The 23,249-nt window shown below is 49.5% G+C and overlaps 1 protein-coding gene across 4 annotated transcripts in view; it reads right to left on the reverse strand.

Moving 5' to 3' along the window:
* The window catches only part of khdrbs2 (KH domain containing, RNA binding, signal transduction associated 2), an 89,345-nt gene extending 66,771 nt beyond the window's left edge, over window positions 1-22,574 (reverse strand). For all 4 annotated transcript variants that reach the window (XR_011989441.1, XR_011989439.1, XR_011989440.1 and 1 more), the window contains exons 1-2: window positions 22,269-22,574; window positions 7,319-7,446 (exon numbers count right to left, since the gene is read on the reverse strand). Coding sequence is in view for 1 of the 4 variants with exons in the window: in XM_072709352.1 (XP_072565453.1) it covers window positions 7,319-7,446; window positions 22,269-22,359 (219 nt within the window). In the remaining 3 variants the exon portion in view is untranslated. The remainder of the gene's footprint in view (window positions 1-7,318; window positions 7,447-22,268) is intronic.
* Window positions 22,575-23,249: the final 675 nt, after the last annotated feature.

The raw sequence follows: 23,249 nt of genomic DNA on the forward strand, positions 1-23,249 counted from the left end.
CACTGCAATAAAGACCTGCCAGCACTTTCTAAATTAGGGTCCCAAATCTCTCTGGTCTGCTTCTCATTCTATTGAACCTGTTCCACCTGGTTTAACCATCAGTCCTGAGCTTTCCTCTGCCCCCCCCCCCCCCGGAGATTGTGTTCGGACCTCTATCTGAACACGTTCAGAATACCTGGTGAGACCCGATTCACCGATGAAAGATTTAACATCACTCGTATCTTTTTCATGGATTCGCTACACCAGGGCTGCTAATTTTTAGAAGCATAAATTATAAATTTTCAAAACTGGGGCACAGACTTGCTCTAGTCAGGCCTCACGCTGCAGCTTGGTGTCCAGGCTGCTGGGACCTTCAAGTTTATGTTCGAATGGAGATTTCGCAAGGCAAGATCCAGCTCAGATGCAGAGTCCTACAGATATCGAGCAGATACGACAGCTGGGTCTGTCCACCACACAGCTGTACCTTGCTTGGTAGAACTGACTTCCATGTGAGGGCAAAGCAATTTACACTAGCAAAGAAACTGAAATAAAAATGTTTTTTAAATGTAATTCTGTTACTTTTTAAAAAGTGAGTCACATAGATTAACATTCCACTTAATTAAGATTAGATGTTCAATTACTTGATTACTACTGGCTCTAAAGAATTTAATTAATTGAATGAATTTATCTTGTGTTTCTAATATGTTTAAGACAGAAAACAACAAAAGCTTGGAAGGCAGTCAGCTCTGTTTATCACTGAATTTGCAAAGTGCTCCGGTTTTTCCACAAATGATCGTTCACAGATAACTATCAGGGAGAATCCGGATCGGTATTCAATTAGCGGCTTGTTTAAAGCACTTCATTAAGGGCTCGACCACTGCATGCAGACCAAACTGCAGGAATGCTGGTGTCCATCTTTAAACCATTTTAAAATGCCTCAAAATGTGTATCTTGGGTCTGGGGACAGGATGGGGTGGGGGGAGGAGAGAGAAGGAGCACTGCAGCTTGCATCGCAGAACGGAGGATGATTAATCGCAGGCGTTATGCGACGCGGCTGTTTAAGCGCAGTGGCCTGCAGCTGAAGATCCCTGGCAGCGAAATGAGGATCAGGTTTCCCCCGGCATGTTGTCAAAGAGCCCCGCCTCCATTTATCCTCCGGACGGCAGTGTACGGCAGATTCTGACCTACAGTTGTGGCGGCAGCCTTTAAAATGCCAGCTTCCAGATCCGCTCCATTCCTGCTCGGCCTTGCAGCGGAGCCACGGAGCGTAGGACGGCAACGGGGGTCACCTGAGGCAACTATGAGGAAATAACCGGAAGGGGAACATGGTCGTGTGGAGTATCGCACAAAAACGTGCGATAAGTTCACGGGTAACAGCCGCTTGTAACAGCAGTGTTGTCACTGATAGTTGTCCCCAAAGAATAGTAATGCGATGATAAGCCTTATAAATCCCCCGGAAAAGTCGATAAATCTTTTGTTTAAATAAACACATAACACACCCTCACATGGGAGCAGAGCGACAAATTATGGAATGCCAGGTTTGTGCAGTACATCTAAACAACCAATGAGCACCAGAGTCAATACTGACCTTTGACTCCAAGACAATGTTTCAGATGTTACTGCAGCAATCTAAAACACTGACTGACCTTATAAATATCATTTTCTGCCATCTGGCACACAGCATGTCTAGAAATACGTAAGTGTGCATTATCCCGGCTTTCCCAGGGACGATGGCTGAGGCTCGTCCTAAATTTCACAATATTTGTGGCGCTGATGAATTGCTGGTACCTGCTGATGTCCGTTGTGAAAAAAGAGAACAGCAGATATTTTTGCTAATGCCAGACGGAGAGCGAAGCAGCGGAATGTCCGTGAGCATGAGGGAGAATGCCATGCTCCTCTTTTAGCAAGGCTGCCTGCTTTGTCATTTTTTAGATGCCCGGGTTCGAAATGGCCAGACAAACGGGGTCCCGGCAAGCTCCATTTCTCTATGCCATCCTGACCAGTGCGCTATGCGCTTCCATCATGCGGCGCGTGTGCGGGGGCCACGTCCGCCAGCTTATCGATGTTAAACACCTTTACACAAAGCTGTCACACCTGAGGGGGCGCTGTGCTCTCAGTCCTGAAAGGCAGCGGATTAGGTAGGGCTATAGAGGTCAGAATAAGCTGATTATCTGGAGGCTGGTTACCCCTCCCCCCCACACCACCACCTTAAGAGACACAAGGAACAGAACCGGACTACAGGACCAAAGAGCACAACTGAGGTCAGAGCAGTGAGGCTGTTTATCGGTGGGGGCTGATGTCCCTTCGCGATAATGCCTGACGCTTCTAATCTCCATTACCACCGTGCGCCTTGCCCACCCACTCTCTGTGTCCTTATCCCACTCAGCAAAGATGTTTAATTTAGTGACAGTCCGCGTTGCACATTAAAAACAAAAAAGATTGCGTGTTACATTCTCCCCGGATGTCTTTCCACATCTTACCATGGTTCATAATAACCGAACTGACAGTCACACACAGTCAATGGGCTTCTGCACAGACAGCTCATTATGACTGAAGGTCTCTCTGGCTGATGGCTGAGCGTTAGACTTGAGGTGTGGGGAATGCCATCTGATCAGGATAAACAAATGAATATGCTCTGGGATGTATGACTTCAGGAGAGCGATTAATTAACGGCCATGATTTCAGCCTGTTTTACTAATCCATTGATGACTTAGCCTTTCGAACACAGGCCAGGAAAACACAAAAATGATAAGCCCAAAGGTTTCAAACATTAAATGTTAATTGCCCCTATACCAAGGTCAAGGCTTCGGCCTGGTGTGGCCCACAGGCATTTGCTGACAATGTTGGTGCAGTGCGCAGGCTGCTCCCTGCAGAGGGGGCTGTAAGGTGGTGCAATTTTGCTGCCAGGAGCAGGTATCAGCAAATCGGCCCTCAGCCGGAGCCTCCGGGGGCCGGCATGCCGCGGAACGCTCCGAGACAGAAGCGCGTTCTCTCTGCTGCGCATCACGATAGGCTTTGGTTTTCTGTGGATGCTGATCAATTAGGGGAGGCTTTGATCCCCCTGACCCTCACCGGGAATGATCTGTGCTCTAATACGTGTTTTCACCTCCTCCTCATGACCCAATGAGCTGTTAACAGCAGACTGCAGAGAAATGAAAGGATGAAGAATGCAGTCCAGGAGAAGAGTCCCTTACCTGCATGCTGACTCTGCATGTCCTGCACAATAATTGCTGCTGGACACCTGTTTTTCCATTGAATGCTACGCATTCCCAGGTCACCCGGAGCAACGTGGGCCATTTCTAGCTGGTTTTCAGGTCCCTCTGATTGCTCGGCTGCTCCTAACGTGGTCCAGAAGGAGAGGTACTTTCTGTTGTGTGGATTATCTCTGACGGGAATTCCCCAGAGCATGTAGAGAACACGCCATCTGTCCTCGTGAAATGTTTTAATTAAAGACGCTGCGTATAGTGGCATGGCCTATCGATTACTTGCCGCTGTTCCGATTTGTCCTCAATGTAGCTGATCACATCAGACATGAGTTTGGCTTTCCCAGTATTCCACATCCGGATGGCAGCTGTGTGGTGGCTCCCGGCTTTCTGTGCATCCTTTTCAGCTGTCCCGTGTAGTCGCTCTATCACATATCTGCTCACTGCGGCACTCCAGGTGAGACTTCCGTGAATAACATTTAAATTAACTTTTATTTCCATATTTGTTTCAACACACACACACACACACTTGGGGAACAGGACATTTTGAGCACTTTGTATTGTGTTGTACAAACTGAAAGCAGAAATAAATATTGTTTCTGTCGGTCGCTCTCAAATAGAAGTCGTTTTGCTAAAAGTAGAAGAGTTAAATAAATACAAAACATCATGGTTGGACTGTAAGGAACAGTGGTTGAATTTGGCTTAAATTTCTGAGTGTCTGTGCTCTTCTGCGATCCTCAGGCAGGTTGTGAGGAACGTGAGAATGTGAGGAAGACCATCAGTGCGATAAAGGTCACTCTGCAGCAGTCTGTCTCGCCTGCTCCCCGGCCGCTCAGCAAACAGTGCCACTTCGGTGCCCCACGCACGATAATTACTTTTTTCCCCTTTTGGAAAGCTTCCCTCGGGATTAATTGCCTCCTCCCACGACAAAGTCTTACGTCGTAATAAGGATGTTGCCATGGAAACCGCATCTTCACCGTGAACTGAGCATAACTCTACGATTCGCTGCGGCGGCAATGGCGGGCTCTGGGATGGACCCCAGGGCCCCAGCGGCAGGACCACTGCAGGGCCAGACAGGAAACATGCTTCCATCACCTAGCTGCGATAAATCACTGGCTGTATCCAAAGGGCAGGGTGCTCAGATGCACCATTGGACGGGGTGGCTGATGGCTCGTCTCAAGCAGTATGAGCCAAACCTAAACCTAACTCTAAGCCTAACCATATCCCAAATCATAACTAACCCTAAGCCTAACCCTAAACCTAACCCTATCCATACCCATAATCCTAAGGCTAACCCTACACCTAACTGCTAAGCTCAGATGCACCATTGGACGGGGTGGCTGATGGCTCATCTCAAGCAGTATGAGCCAAACCTAAACCTAACTCTAAGCCTAACCATATCCCAAATCATAACTGTAACCCTAAGCCTAACCATAAACCTAACCCTATCCATACCCGTAATCCTAAGGATAACCCTATACCTAACTGCTAAACCTAGCCCCTAACCATGACCCTTACCATAATCCTAATTACAGCTCATGAGATGAGTAATAATAATAAACGCAGAAAGTTAAATCATATAGCAGGGATTCTTTAAAAATGGTGAGAAACTCGTTCACCCATTACTGAAATTTCAGTTTCATGTTTAAAGTATTAACTACATTAAAAAAAAAAATCCATGGCGTGTTCCCCCCCAGTGTCCCCTGGAATCGCCTCCACACTATGCTGACCATAGCATAAGCACTGGCCCTGCGCACCCAGCAACGTGCTGACGGTGAGCAGGTCTGCCCAGTGCTTACGGGAGGCAGATCTGAGAAGCATGGCACTAATGAGGACGAGGCGGTAAAGGCTGATGCTGAAGCTTACACGCATTCCCTGCAACGGTAAAGGCCAACGCCGGAGCTTACACGCATTCCCTGCAACGGTAAAGGCCAACGCCGGAGCTTACACGCATTCCCTGCAACGGTAAAGGCCGACGCCGGAGCTTACACGCATTCCCTGCAACAGTAAAGGCCAACGCCGGAGCTTACACGCATTCCCTGCAACGGTAAAGGCCGACGCCGGAGCTTACACGCATTCCCTGCAACGGCTTCATAGCCTGCCCTGCTCGTTAGTGATCTGTGGCCTCGTTAATATGCAAGGCAGGTACTGCAGAAGATTCCTCTATTCATCTGTCTGGGGAATCGGGGGTCAGGAATAAAGCATATAGCCAAAATATTTATATTGTTTTATGTGTAGCTGTTTTAATGCCTGCTTGTGTAATGTTGGTTTAACAATATGTGTTGTTGGCATAGTGGTGTGCGAGTCCTCCCAGGTTCCACAGCTGTGCAGATTAGAGGGACTGGTGTAAAAGAGAGTGTTCAGCACCCTGCTTCCTACATCATCTTCATATACCTGTGAGTGACAAGATGAAGGCCTGACATGAACTACAGACAGCTACAGCTAACCTACGGGCAATATTCGCTCAACATATTTTCCCAGCAGAGGCACTGTGATGTTGATGTGCCTCGATGATATCTCATTGAATCATTTGTCATTTCATGGATGCCCAGTCTGAGTAAGTAAGTCTGAAATGGACAGAAAGCACGGCCAATCAGAAGAGGAAGGGCAACAACCTTCCCACCCACTTGCTGTCCATCAGAGTGGCCCCTCCCAGAGAGCTATGTTTCATTAGCAAACACTGCTTGGAAATTGGCAATTAATGCTGGTGGGGGAAGAAAGCATCAGCCACAAGTCTGCTTCTGAAGGCCCTTTTTGTTTGCTTTTGCTTGGTGAGGCACTGTGTCCTGTCTTCAGATAAATGATAAGCACTAAATGTCACACCGCCGTCTTCTAACAAAATGTATTTACACAGACAAACAGGAATGTGAGTAAAGTTGGTGTGAGATCCAGAGATCAGCATCGGTCACCCTGCAGTAAGATACTTTTTCAGATACGTTTCAGTCACATAAAGAAACATGCCGCACCTCTTACCCACAATGCAACCACAATCCAATTATGTATACGTCTGAAGAGTTGGGTAAACTGACAATTAAAGGATAGTAAATGATGCCAGTTCTGTTTGTTTCACTTACGGGCAGCACCGTTTGGGTTTTATAGAGAGAGAAGATGGTTGCAGTGGATTAGCACCATAAAAATTGCGAGCGTGAAATGGGGCCAAACAGATGATTATGTTAGGGAATGGCTAGTGGCTCATGTGTCTCAAGGCATTGTGGTGATGTGTGTGGGGCACCTGGGGACCGGGGAGGGGACAGCATCGATTTCCAGTAAGTCAGGATGCGGTACCTGGTCATGTGAGTGGACATGCTAACTGCTAACTGCTAACTGCTAGAGTGAGGTTAATTCCCAGAAGAGGAGCTTGCACAGGAGGGAGAACAGAGTGTATCTCTGCCTTCTATCTGCTCTGCATTCTCTTCTTTCTTTAATAAAAACTAATTTAGCCATCCATCCATCTTGCCCCTGCTTATCCTGGTCAGGGTTTGGGGTGGGGGGGCTGGGGCTTGTCCTGGCCCGGCTGCAGCCTGCATCTATGAACTGCTGAATGCTGGCAGATTATTATGTCAGAAGTACAGCGTGAAGTTTGGTTTTTCAGAGACATGAAACACATTTTCTGTCTTGGATGAAATCCACAAAATATAAAAGATAATTCAGCCCCCATTCCCGGTCAGCCTCTGCTTGTGCTCCCTGAGAGCCTGATGCCATGGACTCCTCTCTGATGTTTAGCGCTACATTGGGTGGTCCTCAGCCCGGCACTCAGAGCTGCCGTTTATGATGGACTCCTCTTGACCCCAGACCCAGAAGAGACCTCAATACCATTTATTAACCTGAGACCCCCCCCCCACCATCCCTTCATGAAATCTTGGCACATGAAACAACCTGGGTCACGGCTCCAGGTTCCACGTCACAAAGTAAACACACCATGACGGATGGCAAAAAGCAAACGCACCGTGGCGGGTAACGCAAAGTAAACGCACTGCAATGGATTACACACTTATCGCCCCCCCCATCCCTTTTTTAAAATAGTATTAGATCCAATGAGGCATGTGGCGGATGGCCAGCGAGGCATGTTCAGGAGGGCCGGAACAGGGCCAGAAGTGACCTCAATGTGACCAAGTAAGTGAATGGGCGGGGCTTACCTTTGGGTACTGCTGCACCGGGATTAGCACCCTCTCCGAGAGTTTGATGTTTTTGTTGCTGATGACGTCCAGGTATTTCTTCACGTCACCGTCCTTCCTCAGCTCGTCACCCTCGTACTTCTCGATCTCTGCGGGAGAGCAAGCGAGAGGCAGTCACACGTGGGGTGTCACACGAGAGGCAGTCACACGGGGGGTGTCTCCGCCCTAGTGGGAAAGCAGGATTCACACACAGATCGACATGGAGACAAGTGAACAAGACCGAAAACCGTTTATAGGCTTGCCATAATTATTCACAGAACATCTTGGGATTTTTAGATAATTATAAAACAGCATGTGATCAAATGTATTTACAGTTGACATCTTTCTGTCTCTCTGACAACTGGCCCTCAATATTGGTGCCGTATTTACACCATTGAAGTAGACCATTATGAAATTCAGTCATTAATATTCCAATCATCATTCTTATTCATAGCTTACATATGTTCAAATGGCCCTAAGTTACAATTAGAGTACCAGGCTGGATATTCAGCAGAAGCAACAGCACAATTTCAAGCCGCTGTTCCACAGGGTAGTCATTTCCAGCTTGGTAGGTATCAGCTAGCTAGCTCGTTAGTCTACTGACTTGATTTCTCGTCACACTTTTCCTGACTCATGCAATTGAAGCCTAGGATGCAGAAACGGAAACAGCAGCTGCTCATGCTGTCCACCAAACAAGGCCCAATCTTGTGACCCCGACCCTGATTCAGCACCAGTTTCTGGTCGGTATCTCTGGTTGAGTAGAACCTGCCTGAAATGATCATGCTGAAAACAGACCCTCCTCCATCCCTCCTCTATTTAAATTCACACATGCTCTAAAAATGTATTTTTTCCTCTAGAGTATTGCTTTCAATACTTTTCATTGTTCAACTCCAATTATTAATCATTGGAAAGATAGTGACAAGTGGCCTATATCCACCTTTGCATAGGCTGTGAATTGGGATAGAGGTAGTATCCCTTTAAGGACCGTAGGCTCCTGTCCACAGGCCTCTTCGTATAAATACTGCCTCCCACAGAGTAGGACCCTAAGGATGTTCTTTTTATCATGGATTAATTACCTCTGGGATAATTACCCATGGCTTTACATTTTCAGAGAACGCTGCAAACTGCATCCTTGATTACATCTGCGACATTCTGTCACACTGCACGTCTCTGGTCTTAAGTTTAAAAAAACCCCAAAATAAACGTTTGTTTGTCTAATATTCCCATTATCTGAGCATTAACTCTCAACATTTCAGCAAATGGGTTTGCTGACCAATTAAGGCCCATTTTCTCACAATCCTGTGTAATTGAATTTGTGATCGTTACGTCACTGGCAGATGTAGAGCCTAATGGAGATACCGCCCAGATACTCCCCTGCTCATCGCACTTCAGGGTAATAAATCCATTATGAGAACAAAGTGCTCAAGGACTGAATGTTTTCTGGTCTGTGTTTGCAGTTTGATCTGCTCATCATTTTTTATCTGTAAAAAGCACTGTATGCTTTTTTTGGGGTCTTGAACAGAAACAGCCCCATTGGGCAGGTTGAGTAAATACAGGCACATTCATGTGGGAAGGTCTCCTGGAATGAAATGTAGCTGAGTGCTAACTATCACGGCAGGTGTTTGGGGCTACTTAACGATGCCTCTCGGACACTGGCTTAGAAAATGCACCTCTGCCACACCCACCCGACACGGGACCGAGGTCACATGACCAGGCAGAAGCCCTCTGGCCCACACAGTTGGTTGATTGCAACAAAGCCTGGTTCAGAGGTACTTGGGGGGGGGGGGGGTTGGAGTCAGACGTGGCATATCACGCCTGAATGAATCACACCTATCCTCTGTGAGCCCCCCCCCCTCCTCCACACTGCTGAGCCCCCCCCCCCCCTCCACACTGCTGAGCCACCCCCCCACACACACACACTGCTTTCTCGCCTGATGAGTTTTACAGTAGGCATGGGGGACCAGCAGAAACAATGGAGCCACAGGACATTAAGGAACTGAGGAATTAAACTGTCTCGCCGTGACACCAGGGACATGTTAGCGTGAAATAACATGCGTAAGAGCGACCCCTTCAGGACAGCGTGAGGCGTGCATTGGGTAAGTATCACTGCCTGGCTGTGCAGGGTCAGGTCATTCACCTCGAGCGAAGTGGAAGAACCTGCCGGACGAGGCGTGTGGTCCTTTACGTCTCGGGATGGAAGCCAAGGGTGACGGCCTATGGATGAAGCGGCGGCGCTGGAGGCTGGCGCTGAAACACGCCGGTGACTCGGGGAGCCCCCAGCTCAGCGGGACTCTGGCACTGCAATCATCTCTGTTTACAAAACACGCCACGCTTTGTTTGCAAAGGTTTTCTGAATGTCGTCCTGCGCAGCAGAGGAATAATTTCCCGAGTCTACCAAGCGTGTCTGAATGGAAAAGAAGGGATGGTCTGAGGTCTAATGCCATCAGCGGCATCGGCACATTAGGTGGGATGTGGCCGTCCAGACGGCTAGTTTAAAAGGGCAGTAAAACTCTGAGAGGAATCCATTACGCCCCTCACATGGGCTGTCAGGAAGGGTTTGGCCTCCCAAAGGCATCAGGCCGGGAATCAGGGCCTCACACATGCAGCACTGTCCCCGTCGCTGTATTTCCCGGCACAGAGGAAAGTGAAAAATAAAAGGATCACATGAGTATCCGCAGCTAAACACAACATCCAACTGGGTCCCGGAGGAAAGCATCAGCTGTGACTGTTGGGTTCTTTAGTGAATTGTTTGAATTTCCATTATATTACATTTATTTTATTACATTTATGTAGCCAGTGGTGTCTTAATGGTTAGGGAAGCGCACTTGTAATTGAAAGATTGTTTCGAATCCCCGACCAGTAAGGTACCACTGAGGTACCGCCCCCAAGCACTGCTCCCCAGGCGCTGAATTAGCTTCCCCCTGCTATGTCACCATGTCACATATGGGTTAAATGCAGAGGATGCATTTTATTGTTGTGTGGTGTGTCAACAATGACCACTGATCACCAAATTCTAATTTATTTAGTAGAGGATTTTATCCAAAGTGGTGTAACACTTCTGAGAAAACAGGGTTGCAGGAGCAATTGGGGTTTAAGGGCCTTGCTCAGGAAGCAAAGGGTGACATCACTCTGCTGACCATGGGATTTGAACCAGCAACCTACAGATTACAGGCAGCAGCCTAACCTGCTGATCTACACACCACCACCCTCCGGAATGTGTATATAAACTCTTGATTAGTGGCCATTCACAGTGAGTTGGCAGCCTCCCTTCCCGATCGAGGTGGGATTCAACCACATGCTCACATAGCAAGGAAATAAAACGTGTGCCCTGACTTCAGCAAGACATCCAGAAAGGCAGATTGGTCTGCTTCCTCATCAGGACATTAACAGCTATAGAGTGGGGTCGTCACCAACACCACCTTCAGCGGTCTGAGAGGCGCGTCAGTGCGGCTTTACACACCCGCCTTGCTGCTATCGCGGGGGCAAGCCCCAAATTCAGGGCATTGTGCTGGAGGCAGACCAGGAAGACGAGTAATTCTGATAATCCATTGAGAAATGCGACCTAAAGAGGCTGTGAAGTGCAATGAGTTTACATGTGGCACTGTCCATGGCTGCTGCTTGTCTTCTGTCTTAGAGGTGCGGGACAGGGTTTGTTTGGATGTGAGGATCAGCTGCAGGACGACACACGGAGGAGTGTAATGCCCCAGCATACAGCTCACTGTGTGTGTGTGTGTGTGTGTGAACAGCAGGCATTGCTTGCTAGAATATAAACAACCCGGCAATATTTAGCTGTTAGTTTTAGTATTTTGAGTTTTCCCCAGCAGAGAGCAGAACACACTTTACCTTCATGTCTAACTCCAGTTTTGAAGAGATGTCCCTAATTTCTGGCACAAAATGCTATTTTGCACTTTCATGGTACTCCTCCTTTAATTAACTCAATTTTAAACAAGACAGATATAAAACACAGCACTTAACACAGCTGTGAGGTTCCCCTTAAGTTGCTCATGAATATTTGACTTGTTTTATCTGCAAAGATCATTAGAGACCCACTGTAGCACCCAGCCGGCCTCATCTGCTCCGCCGCACACTTAATATCCCACACATATGTGCAGTTCTCATTAAACATGTTACTGCCAAAAACATACGATATGCATACAGCCATTCACTTATTTTACCTGCATATGAAATTACATTTTATAGTGTTATTTTAGTGTCTATCATTGCACATTTATTTTACAGCAATGCTGTAATGAAGCCCTTCTGATATTTCTGGGGGGCGCCCTCAGCCCTGTTTCAGCCCCCAGGGGACACGGGGGCCCATGTCACACTCAGGCACTGATGCCTGGCCAGACCCTTCAGGAAGCACTCAAGGGCGAAAGACGCTGGGAGTTTGATCCACCGAATCCAGTGGCAGGTTTCCGCAATATTCTCTGCAAGCGTATGAACATTCTGGCATGTTAAATAATATTAACAAGAGAATATTATTCTTACGGAGGACCGGTGACATAATGACAAATTAACATTATAAGAACATATGGTACGATGATTAAGAATTTCCCATATTACAGGAGGTGCAATAACCCCGACTTTCCTTTTCCGAGCTGATATTTTTGTGACAAAAAGTTTAGCTTCAATTCTAAAAAAAGTGACTCAGTGCTGCTGTAGAGTGATGGACGGTTATACCCCTTCAGAGGAGCTGAGCTTTACTGATGACAAAAAGAGAAAACTCTGAGCGTTTAGCAGAGAGTCAGCTGGGCTTTGCCGCTAACTCCTGGATTCGTGTGCGCCTCGCTCTCAGGGGCAGACACTGGGTACCTGAGGTGATCTACGCGCCACGTGGATCTGGGATCATGACCCTCAATGATGGCGGCTCCTGAGCGTTCACACGAGTCAAGGTAAAATAAAGCCCCTGGAAGCAGATCCGTCACGAGCGGGCAAGTCTGGGAGATGTGCAGGTAGTAATGACACCTTAAGCTTAGCCAGCATCTCCTTCCTCTGGCTGGACATCCGGCTGCCCCCCCCCCCCCCGCAAGGAGAAGCCGGCCGCAGGTGTGAGGTCTGCGGCTGACAAGCTCCGCACGTGTCAAGTCACACGCTGCCACGTCGCCGTGGAGCCCAGCGGCCGGGGCTGAATCTAAATGAAGAGCCCCCATTCATCTCTAGCTGGCTGCCCCGCCCCCCATGACTGGTCAACGCCCCTGTGATGCACCGACTCCATGATGCACGGCGCACAAGCAGATCCTCTAAGGAATGTGTCATATCAGGACTCCCCAACAGCCTAAAACTGTGGTCACCATTTAAAGGCGTGTTAGCAAGGGTGTGAGCTGTCCTGGGCGGGGGCGGGGGGGGGGCAGCTGTGGAAAGGCTGTACTCCGGGAATAAGGCCGCCTTCATGGCTCCTGTGTCACATGGGGGTGGGAGAGGGGGCCACGCTGTCAGCTAATTAATGTGGCAGGGGTTCCAGACTGTCTCCCCACGGTCACACTGAACCTGCGTTTTATGATGGCTCTGCGACTTGGGGCTCCGGACCCCAGGACCTTGTGATGTAGGTCCCTGCAATGAGGGGGGGGGGCTTTATGCAGTCAGCAGTGATGTTTACCACTCAAACCAGACACCCGACACCACTGACCCCACCCCACCCCCCCTCACACTGATTGGGAGTTTATAGACGTTACTTCATTTTTACTACTGAAAAAATGAAATTACCTCCAATTTCGCTTTGGGCCCTGAAAATACTGTAGCTAAAGTGTGTCTTGGCTGCAGACAGTCCCTCCACTGGGGGGCGGGGGGAGATCTCAACCCAGATAGCACCATGTTATTGTTTCAATGTTGAATTATAGTTAAATGCTTTGAATTATGGTCAGTGTTAAATTATCAACGTTGAAACTAAATTGATTTTTGGTCAGATTTTCAATATTGAAAAATTAATGGTGGTAAAACCTTGATTCAATGTTGGTATAAAGTGGAAGATTGAAGATCAACGTTGTTTCAGCGTTTTTGTCTGATATGGAATCAATGGCATTTCAACATATGTGTGCTATCTGGGAATACCAGCAAATGTTGGTGGTCACAGCACCGAATCAGTGTCACCGACCCCCCAGTAAAGCATCAGCTGTGATAAGAAGCTGTGGATGGGGGCTCATGGGATCCCACCCACCCCCGGGTCTCAGGATGGAGGGGAAACAGAGAGACTCGCTGAAGTGTGTGTCCGTGAAAAAGGCCCTTCATACATTATTTAACGCAGGAATAAACAGTGCAGAGTCAGCAGGAAGAGTAGAGCGTAGAGTGTTTACGGTCGTCGAGGCCGTACCGCTTCTGCGGGGGGTAAACAGGCAGCTTCACACTCCCTTTCCGGGGGCCTGCCTCCTTCCCCCCCCCCCCCCCGGATAAAGCGTGCGGAGCGAGGCAGCATCACGCTCCCTTTCTGGGGGACTGCCTCCTTCCCCCCCCCCGGATAAAGCGTGCGGAGCGAGGCAGCTTCACGCTCCCTTTCCGGGGGCCTGCCTCCTTCCCCCCCCCCCCCCCCCCCCACCCCCGGATAAAGCGTGCGGAGCGAGGCAGCTTCACACTCCCTTTCTGGGGGCTTGCCTCCTTCCCCCCCCGGATAAAGCGTGCGGAGCGAGGCAGCTTCACACTCCCTTTCTGGGGGCCTGCCCCCTTCCCCCCCCCCCCGGATATAGCGTGCGGAGCGAGGCAGCTTCACACTCCCTTTCTGGGGGCTTGCCTCCTTCCCCCCCCGGATAAAGCGTGCGGAGCGAGGCAGCTTCACACTCCCTTTCTGGGGGCCTGCCCCCTTCCCCCCCCCCCCCCGGATAAAGCGTGCGGAGCGAGGCAGCTTCACGCTCCCTTTCTGGGGGCCTGCCTCCTTCCCCCCCCCGGATAAAGCGTGCGGAGCGAGGCAGCTTCACGCTCCCTTTCTGGGGGCCTGCCTCCTTCCCCCCCCCGGATAAAGCGTGCGGAGCGAGGCAGCTTCACGCTCCCTTTCTGGGGGCCTGCCTCCTTCCCCCCCCCGGATAAAGCGTGCGGAGCGAGGCAGCTTCACGCTCCCTTTCCGGGGGCCTGCCTCCTTCCCCCCCCCCCCCCCCCACCCCCGGATAAAGCGTGCGGAGCGAGGCAGCTTCACACTCCCTTTCTGGGGGCTTGCCTCCTTCCCCCCCCGGATAAAGCGTGCGGAGCGAGGCAGCTTCACACTCCCTTTCTGGGGGCCTGCCCCCTTCCCCCCCCCCCCGGATATAGCGTGCGGAGCGAGGCAGCTTCACACTCCCTTTCTGGGGGCTTGCCTCCTTCCCCCCCCGGATAAAGCGTGCGGAGCGAGGCAGCTTCACATTCCCTTTCTGGGGGCCTGCCCCCTTCCCCCCCCCCCCGGATAAAGCGTGCGGAGCGAGGCAGCTTCACGCTCCCTTTCTGGGGGCCTGCCTCCTTCCCCCCCCCGGATAAAGCGTGCGGAGCGAGGCAGCTTCACGCTCCCTTTCTGGGGGCCTGCCTCCTTCCCCCCCCCGGATAAAGCGTGCGGAGCGAGGCAGCTTCACGCTCCCTTTCTGGGGGCCTGCCTCCTTCCCCCCCCCGGATAAAGCGTGCGGAGCGAGGCAGCTTCACGCTCCCTTTCCGGGGGCCTGCCCCCTTCCCCCCCCCCCGGATAAAGCGTGCGGAGCGAGGCAGCTTCACGGCAACGCCTGTCTGTCATCTGCATGTGCGTGAAGCCTCAGGAGGAGCCACAAGCTCATGTGTCACGTTTTCAAGTATAAGTTTTATTTGTCGCAAGCACCAACACGCACTGCGGTGAAACTCCCGCTTCCTGAATCGTGCTGAAAGGAAATATGCAATAGAGAATAAGGGAAAACTGTATAAAAGGACGAGTATAATAATACAAATTCTAATAAAAATAAAATAAGCCTGCAAAATAAGACAATGAAATAGAGAGCAAAGGCTTAGTACCAGTAAGATGAAGATGCAGAGTGAGAATTTGGGGTGCGGTGAAGTGAGCAGTCATGTGACTCTTTCTCAGATTCCAAACTGATCCGTTTCCCAAACTGATAATGGGCAGCCATCTCCCAGGTGCTCGGGCTGTATTCCCAGCCAGTAAATCAGGAAGCTGACTGGGAGTCAGCCAGCGAGTGCCTGGAAAGGCCGTCCGCAAGATGTAGCCTCGACGCCTCACTTATTCTCCAACCCAGCAGAACGTGCCGTCCATGTGAAAGGAAACATATTGCATTACAGTTCCATTCTGCACCGGACTGAAGGGGCTGTCAGCTTGTTAAATGTTATTTAAACGGACCATCTATTTCTTACTATATCAGAGGGTACGTGTGGATAAGAGCTGCACACTGGCCGACTCGCGCTAGAATATCACTGAAGAAATATGCTTGCTACACACCCTACTTTAGGAGCTGCCCGTCAGAGTCACTGGGAAGTGAATTATGGGTTTTAAATATCCAGATATTCCTTGTTTTAACGTTTACTTTTTTCCCCTGCTGTACTCGAGCAAAGCTTTACTCTGAGCTCCTGGCGATTTTACTGTCAAAGAAATGCTCATTTATCACAGAGTGTGTCACACCTGTGTGATGTTGGCAAGCGATCGTAAAATGAAATTTCAGTGTATTAATGGAGATCATTCTGGTTACATTTAATACTGTAGAAGACGAGCAGAGATTGATATGGCAATTATAAATTACATTTGAGAAACGAACATACTGTTTATGTTTCTGGTGGTCCAGAATCACTCCCAGAGGAGGAAAATGTCTGCTGTATTTTCACAATTTCATCTTTATTGCAGGACGCAGTGAATGACACTGTGTTCAATAAGAGGGCACATCCATTGCTGAAAGTGTCAATACTACTTTTTCTTACGCTCTCCTGGATGTACCAAATGTGAAAAAATGAAGTTATTAACTGCTGTGGCTATTTAATAAGACAAGTGGAGGCAGTACAGTGTTTGAAATGGAGCTGGCAGTGAGATTTCAGTCATGGAGGGGGGAATATATATTTTTCTGGGCTTGTTCTTCTCCTCATGCTGATTCTCTGTTCCCCTTTTCTGGATGAACGTTCACTGTGTCCAGATGAACTGACAGCTGAAAACTGAGGTCAAAGCTTCCTGACCTTGGATTCTAATTAAATTTCCCCCAAATCCAGAGAGAAATCCAGAGATCAACTGCTTTGCTTCCAAAAATCACAGCAAATAAAGCAAAACAACGAGAAAGCGAGCATTTCCCAATATGCTCTGAATGGATTTATCAAAAATTCTGGTGGGCTGCAGGTCCCAGGCGCTCGGCTGTGGGTTGGCGCCCGTTTAATTTCTGTATGCGGCGATATGCAGAGAGCACTATCTTTCATCACAGATGAGAGGATCATTCTCATCCCCGCTGTGATTCCAGTTTGCCTCCTCTAACCTTGCAACGACATTATTTATTTAGCAGCAATAAAAACGTGGAACATGTCGCTGTCCTGATTCTTATCTGATACAGCCTGCCTGCATAATACATCACTCCTCGGCGGGGAAAACAAACACCCCCCCGGCCCACCCCCACCCCGAAGCGCTTTATCAAGCTCCTAGTCCTTGCCGGCCTAACGAGGCGGGTTCTGGACCGGCAAACACACCCGGGAACGTTCCGATCCCGCCGACTTTCAGGCGCGAGAGCGTTATGTTTGACAAAATCAGGTCGAGCCAAACATATACATCATTCCGTTCAATAAGGACAGCATGCTGGTCGATAGGGAGTGACAGATATCTCTCCCACAAGCAGCGCTGAGATCTTATTTCCTGACACGTACATCTTTAACAATAAGAAGGTGTTACTGTACAGCCGAGTCCTGGCATTCGTGCTTCAGCCAGCTTTAGGTTAGCTCTCCAGGTAAAGAAGCATCTATCTGATACAGTCATGTGCCAGGGATTGTGGGAAAATCGCATCCAGCTCAGTAAGAGGCTGCGGAATATGGCCTGTACCACGTCTAGGGCCGCTTTCTTCTTTCAGGAGCCCTGCCCAAAACGGCACTTTGGGGCCCCTGCCCAAATCGTGACTTTGGGGCCCCTGCCCACCCAGATGCTTCAAAAACAACATTAATGGCTCGTGAGCAGAGTCAGAAGATCACAGCTAGTTGGCTGGTTAGCAGAACATGCTGCTTCTCTTAAATAAAGACCGTGTTTATTTAATATTTAGTGTAGTGACTGTCTGTGGGCAACAGGGGGCCCTCAAAGCCCAGGGGCCCCACACAAATGCATAATGTGAATGGTGATAAACTCCACCAGATAGGCAGTTGTCGGGGGGGTGTTTGTACCCCCCCACTGGTACTGCAGATGTCAGGTGGGCTGAAGGTGAATGATGGATGGAGGTAGGTGGAGGGCAGCAGAGTGAGGGGGAGCCGTGGATGGAAGCCACCATGCGGGGCCCCCAAGCCCGAGCTGTGCGACGCGGAATGATGCTGCCTGCTAACCAAGAGCCGAATGGCGGTCTGGAGCTTGAGGAGGCAGTGGTGGAGGGCGTAAGGGAAGACCTTGGGGAAAAGACCCCCCCCCAGGAAATGGGCACTCAGATGGGGTTTGTATTTCAACCACAGAACACCTCTGTTTGCTCTGCCGTCGCCAGCAGCACAGGAGTGGGGGGTGGATGGGGGCATTTTTTTTGAGGTGTTGGGTGTATAAGACGTGTCACCTTTCAGTGACCACAGGGAAACGCTCCACGGCCTCCGAGAGCCGGAAAATCAGGAATGCGGTCAGTGAGTACGGGCCCCGTCCGCGAACGGGCCCCCTTCAGAATGATTACGGAACACGAAATGGGAGAACCGAGGGAGAACCGAGAAGTGAAAGGCCTTTCTGGGGGCCCCTGGAATTAACCACCGCCGGCGTTCTCTTTGTAACCGAGCAAGAACCGAGAAGTGAAAGGCCTTTCTGGGGCCCCTGGAATTAACCACTGCCAGCGTTCTCTTTGTAACCGAGGGAGAACCGAGAAGTGAAAGGCCTTTTTGGGGCCCCTGGAATTAACCACCGCCAGCGTTCTCTTTGTAACCGAGGGAGAACTGGAGAAGTAAAAGGCCTTTTTGGGGCCCCTGGAATTAACCACCGCCAGCGTTCTCTTTGTAACCGAGGGAGAACCGGAGAAGTGAAAGGCCTTTCTGGGGACCCTGGGGGGACCGCCAGCGTTCTCTTTGTCCACATTAGTGCTTTCTAGATAGTTAAGGTTTTTTGTTATATCCATTTTACAGTTTTACTTCAGTACAACTGAAACTCCGTTTCAGCTTCTCCTCCTTTCTGAGACAGATTTTGGCACCTGTGTACATGAGTGTATTTTGCTCTTAAGTAGAGGGTCATGTTCATGTCACATGACCAGGGGTGCCCCCCCCCCCCCCCCCCATCTGGGTTCACTGCAGGATGCTAATCCCACATGCTGGCAGAAGCCTCTGCTAGAAAGTTCCCCTGTTTATGAGGGACACCATGCGCATACAACATGGGCAGACAGCTCACGTTCAGGGTCTCTCTGCGTGCCTCCCTCTCCCCCCGACACGTCTGGCTCCCACCCCCAGCTCCCCACCATGCTGAAATAGCAACTTTCATGTCATGATTTTAATTAATTTTGACTTGAGTCAGGCAAATTACTAACCAGGCCCTTTATGCCATTTCTTCTATTACTCAGAAAGTGAGATATAATCTCTTTCAGGGCATAAGACTGCAACTTGCTAATTATTCCTAAATCATTTCTAAAAGCTAATAGTGATTCGTCTGTGGCAAAACACAATCCCTGGAGGCAAACAAGCGCGGTGTGTGCAAAATTCACAACCGTGTTCCTCCCCGTGCACCGTCTCATTATCCTTCATCGCAAAACGGACACTGGATGTTTTTTGTCATCTGTTTTCTCTTTTTATGACCTCGTCACTTGACAGGTTTGAAGGGTCACAGCCAAGTGGCAGGTGTGCAAGGAAATCGGCAGCCAGTGGGGTGCAGACAGCAGACCCAGCGCGGGTAATCGGGCCATGATGTCTCTGGAACCCGTCTAAAACAAACACGGAGATAAAGAAGGATGAAAGAGGGCTATCAGCTGTGCCCCCACGCAGTTTAAGCGTGAAGGAGAGAGAGCTCAGCAGTGCAGAAACTGTCTGCAACATAAATTCAGTTTTAATAAAATACTAGAAGTTTACCTCAGGCAGATACTGAACAGCTGCAAATGATTTATCACACAGCTAATTAAATTCCTGCAAGTTACTTGCATTCTCACCATATTAAAAGCCTCATGTGTTTGCAGTGCTGCTACAGTGCGTGGGGGTGTCTTGCATGCGGCCAGGTACATACCGCATCATACATGTAACATGTAACATGCATGGGGCTGACAACTTGGGGCTGATTGTCCTTTCAGCCACATGGTCCTGACACATGCTGGTTAAAAGCCCTCGTTCATTCTGTGCTACATCTAAATGTTAAACCCGTAATCTTAAAAAATCTAAGCTAAGGTCATTTTACTTAGAGGCAGAGGAAGACACGTCCCCATCAAAGTCAAGCGCATGGATTTTAACAACTTCCTGCTAATGAGTGACAGTAATTATTTTGAGCAAATTTCTTTTGTGCCAGTAAATAAACAGAAAGAAGATCTGCTGTGATGAATGAATGATTCATTCAAAGAATTAAAGCAAAAAGTTTACAAAAGAGAATCACTGACAATGGCAGAGCTTTGAGTTTGATACAGGATGGAGCTCAACCTTATAATTTAAATATAAAAGTTGGGAGTGGGGAGGATCTATGAAGCCAAATTAAATATTGGGGGTACATGACCCCCTGCCAGCCTGGTTCCTATACCCCTGGCTACTGCTAAACATTATATTTGTCCTTTTTACTGTGCTGTATGTTATTCACATGCAAAACATGCGTCAGACTGTAGCACAGTTCACCATGACTGGTTTCCGGATCATTCTCCAATCTCTGCGTTTCCCCCTGGCAGACAGCAGTAATTAATGCTGCAGAGTCACAGCGCCCAGCAGCACTGGGTTTATTTGAAGAAGTTCTCAGCTGAGAGCTGGATGGAGCACTGTGCCTGTGCTCCCTGTCTTGATGGAGCACCGTGCCTGTGCTCCCTGCCTGGGCGGAGCATTGTGCCTGTGCACCCTGCCTGGGCGGAGCACCGTGCCTGTGCTCCCCGCCTGGGTAGAGCACCGTGCCTGTGCGCCCCGCCTGGGTAGAGCAGAGTACCTGTGCTCCCTGTCTGGATGGACCACCATGCCTGTGCGCCCCGCCTGGGCAGAACACCGTGCCTGTGCGCCCCGCCTGGATGGAGCACCGTGCCTGTGCTCCCTGTCTGGATGGAGCACCGTGCCTGTGCTCCCTGTCTTGATGGAGCACCGTGCCTGTGCGCCCTGCCTGGGTAGAGCAGAGTGCCTGTGCTCCCTGTCTGGATGGAGCACCGTGCCTGTGCGCCCCGCCTGGGCAGAACACCGTGCCTGTGCGCCCCGCCTGGGCAGAACACCGTGCCTGTGCGCCCCGCCTGGGTGGAACACCATGCCTGTGCGCCCCGCCTGAATGGAGCACCGTGCCTGTGCTCCCTGTCTGGATGGAGCACCGTGCCTGTGCTCCCTGTCTTGATAGAGCACCATGCCTGTGCACCCTGCCTGGGTAGAGCAGAGTGCCTGTGTGCCCTGCCTGGGTAGGGCAGAGTGCCTGTGTGCCTTGCCTGGGTAGAGCAGAGTGCCTGTGTGCCCTGCTTGGGTAGGGCAGAGTGCCTGTGTGCCCTGCTTGGGTAGAGCAGAGTGCCTGTGCTCCCCGCCTGGGTAGAGCAGAGTGCCTGTGCGCCCTGCCTGGATGGAAAAGCATGCAGTGAAGTCTCACTGATCTGAACAACTTCATCTCTGGATGCTAAAGATGGTGCTTAATGTTGGGTGACCACAGTGTCCTGATTATGCCTGGAAATTTGGGTGGCGGTCAACCTTCCATTCCAGCATGCCAATGTGACACCTTTCCTGCATTTATTTTAGTCACTTTGAACCGTCATTGTCTTACTTGGCCTGGGATGTGCTACCTCAGACAAAGTATATATTAAATTAAATGCAGGACTCCATTAAACAGCAAACCTCTTTTAAGTTTTAAGTTTTCTATTGATCAATGCTCCCCCAGGTGTACTGAGCTTATGGAGACCCAGTGCCAATAGCCGGGTAGCATGACAAGCATTTCTCCTCTACCAGCCCAAACATCTGCTCTCCTCTGTAGTATACAGTCAGCTCCTCTTCATCTCTGTGACGAGTCGTTCATTAACATGTTTTGAGGGAACTTCATGCCATTTTAACTGAGCTCTTCCACTATTCACTTTGATTCTCCAGCCATTCGATCAAATGGATCAACCAATGATCAGATAGTGTAGTTAATGATCCTTTTTTGGAGGGGGGGAGGATTATTGTCAGTCAAATAAAAGATCGCACCCATTTAGAGCGACATCAGTCTCGTTCGCTGTATATTTTAGCTGTCACTCCCTTTAAAGACTGCCAGACCACTTCACAGGCTTATCTACCTCCTGAAATCAGTTAATCCCCGCGCTGGGTATTAGATCTGCGTTGGTGATTTTACATATGCTGCCGATTTAATATGCAAAGACTGAAAAGTGCAGCGAAAATATGGATCCAGCCAAGTTTCTCAGAGAAATCAGCACATACGGTATAAACAGGGAAGTAGCGGAGATGATTGCGTTAGAGAAACGCTGTCCCTGGAAATAAAATCCGTCCCTAGAAATAAAATCCGTCCCTGGAAATACAAGCGGAGCTTCTCGTCATCTCACCTTTGATATGATAACCAGCAGTGGTGCAAAATAGCGACTGTACTGTAATGCTCAAAACCCCAAGATAAGTGCAGGAAATGCGCATGCAAAACCCCCAGTTCGATTTGAAATGGACCTAAAGCGATGACACGGATTATATGATCCAGCCTATTTCAGCCAGACATCTGAGAACAAACATCGCAAGAGCTCACCTTCTGCCAAAAGGCGCATCGCGTGCACGAAGGATGGATCCAGACTGTCTTTCTCGGCCATCAGCTCTGGCAAGTATTTGTCTTGATCCATTATAGGATGTAATAAATATGTTTATTCTTTTTCCAGCGCTCCTGCAGGTGAGACGGATTTTTTAAAAAGCGCCGAGTCTGTAAAAATGAAGCACCGTCCCCGCTTCGAGACTGTCTGCTCAAGGCTTATGGGTGCCGGATGCTGCTGGATAGAGGTGTAAGCACTCAGAGCTAGAAACCCGTCTCTTCGCTGGAAGGCGACCCTCTTCTGTAGGAGCGCCTACCTTACCTACCGAAGCGTCTGGCGACCCCGCCCCCTCGAATGCCATTGGTCCGCCACATCCGCGGACTCCAATGATAATGAGATGTTAATGAGGTGTCGGTCGTTGGTCGTGGTGCTGATCGTCGCTCACACGTGGGGACCGCGTTAGTGAAGCAGAATCAGAATCAGGCCTTCCCTCATAATATGCTGTATGTTTACAATAAAATGAATGAAACTTTGTTTGGTATCAGGGTGAATGCGGAAAGGCAGGTAAAACTCTTAATTTGGAATAAGGGTACATGCATAGGGGCAAGTGAGACTTAATTTGGTATCAGTGTGAATACAGAGGGATAGGTGAAGTTCTTAATATGGAATTGGGGTACATGCAGAGGGGTGGCTGAGACTCTGAACTTGGTATCAGGGTGAATGCAAAGGGGTAGGTAAGACTCTTAATTTGGTATCAGGGTGAATGCAGAGGGAAAGGTGAAGCTCTTAATATGGAATTGGGGTACATGCAGAGGGGTGGCTGAGACTCTTAACTTGGTATCAGGGTGAATGCAAAGGGGTAGGTAAGACTCTTAATTTGGTATCAGAGTGAATGCAGAGGGAAAGGTGAAGCTCTTAATATGGAATTGGGGTACATGCAGAGGGGTGGCTGAGACTCTTAACTTGGTATCAGGGTGAATGCA

This window comes from Paramormyrops kingsleyae, chromosome 3, assembly GCF_048594095.1.
Source record: "Paramormyrops kingsleyae isolate MSU_618 chromosome 3, PKINGS_0.4, whole genome shotgun sequence".
NCBI lineage: Eukaryota > Metazoa > Chordata > Actinopteri > Osteoglossiformes > Mormyridae > Paramormyrops > Paramormyrops kingsleyae.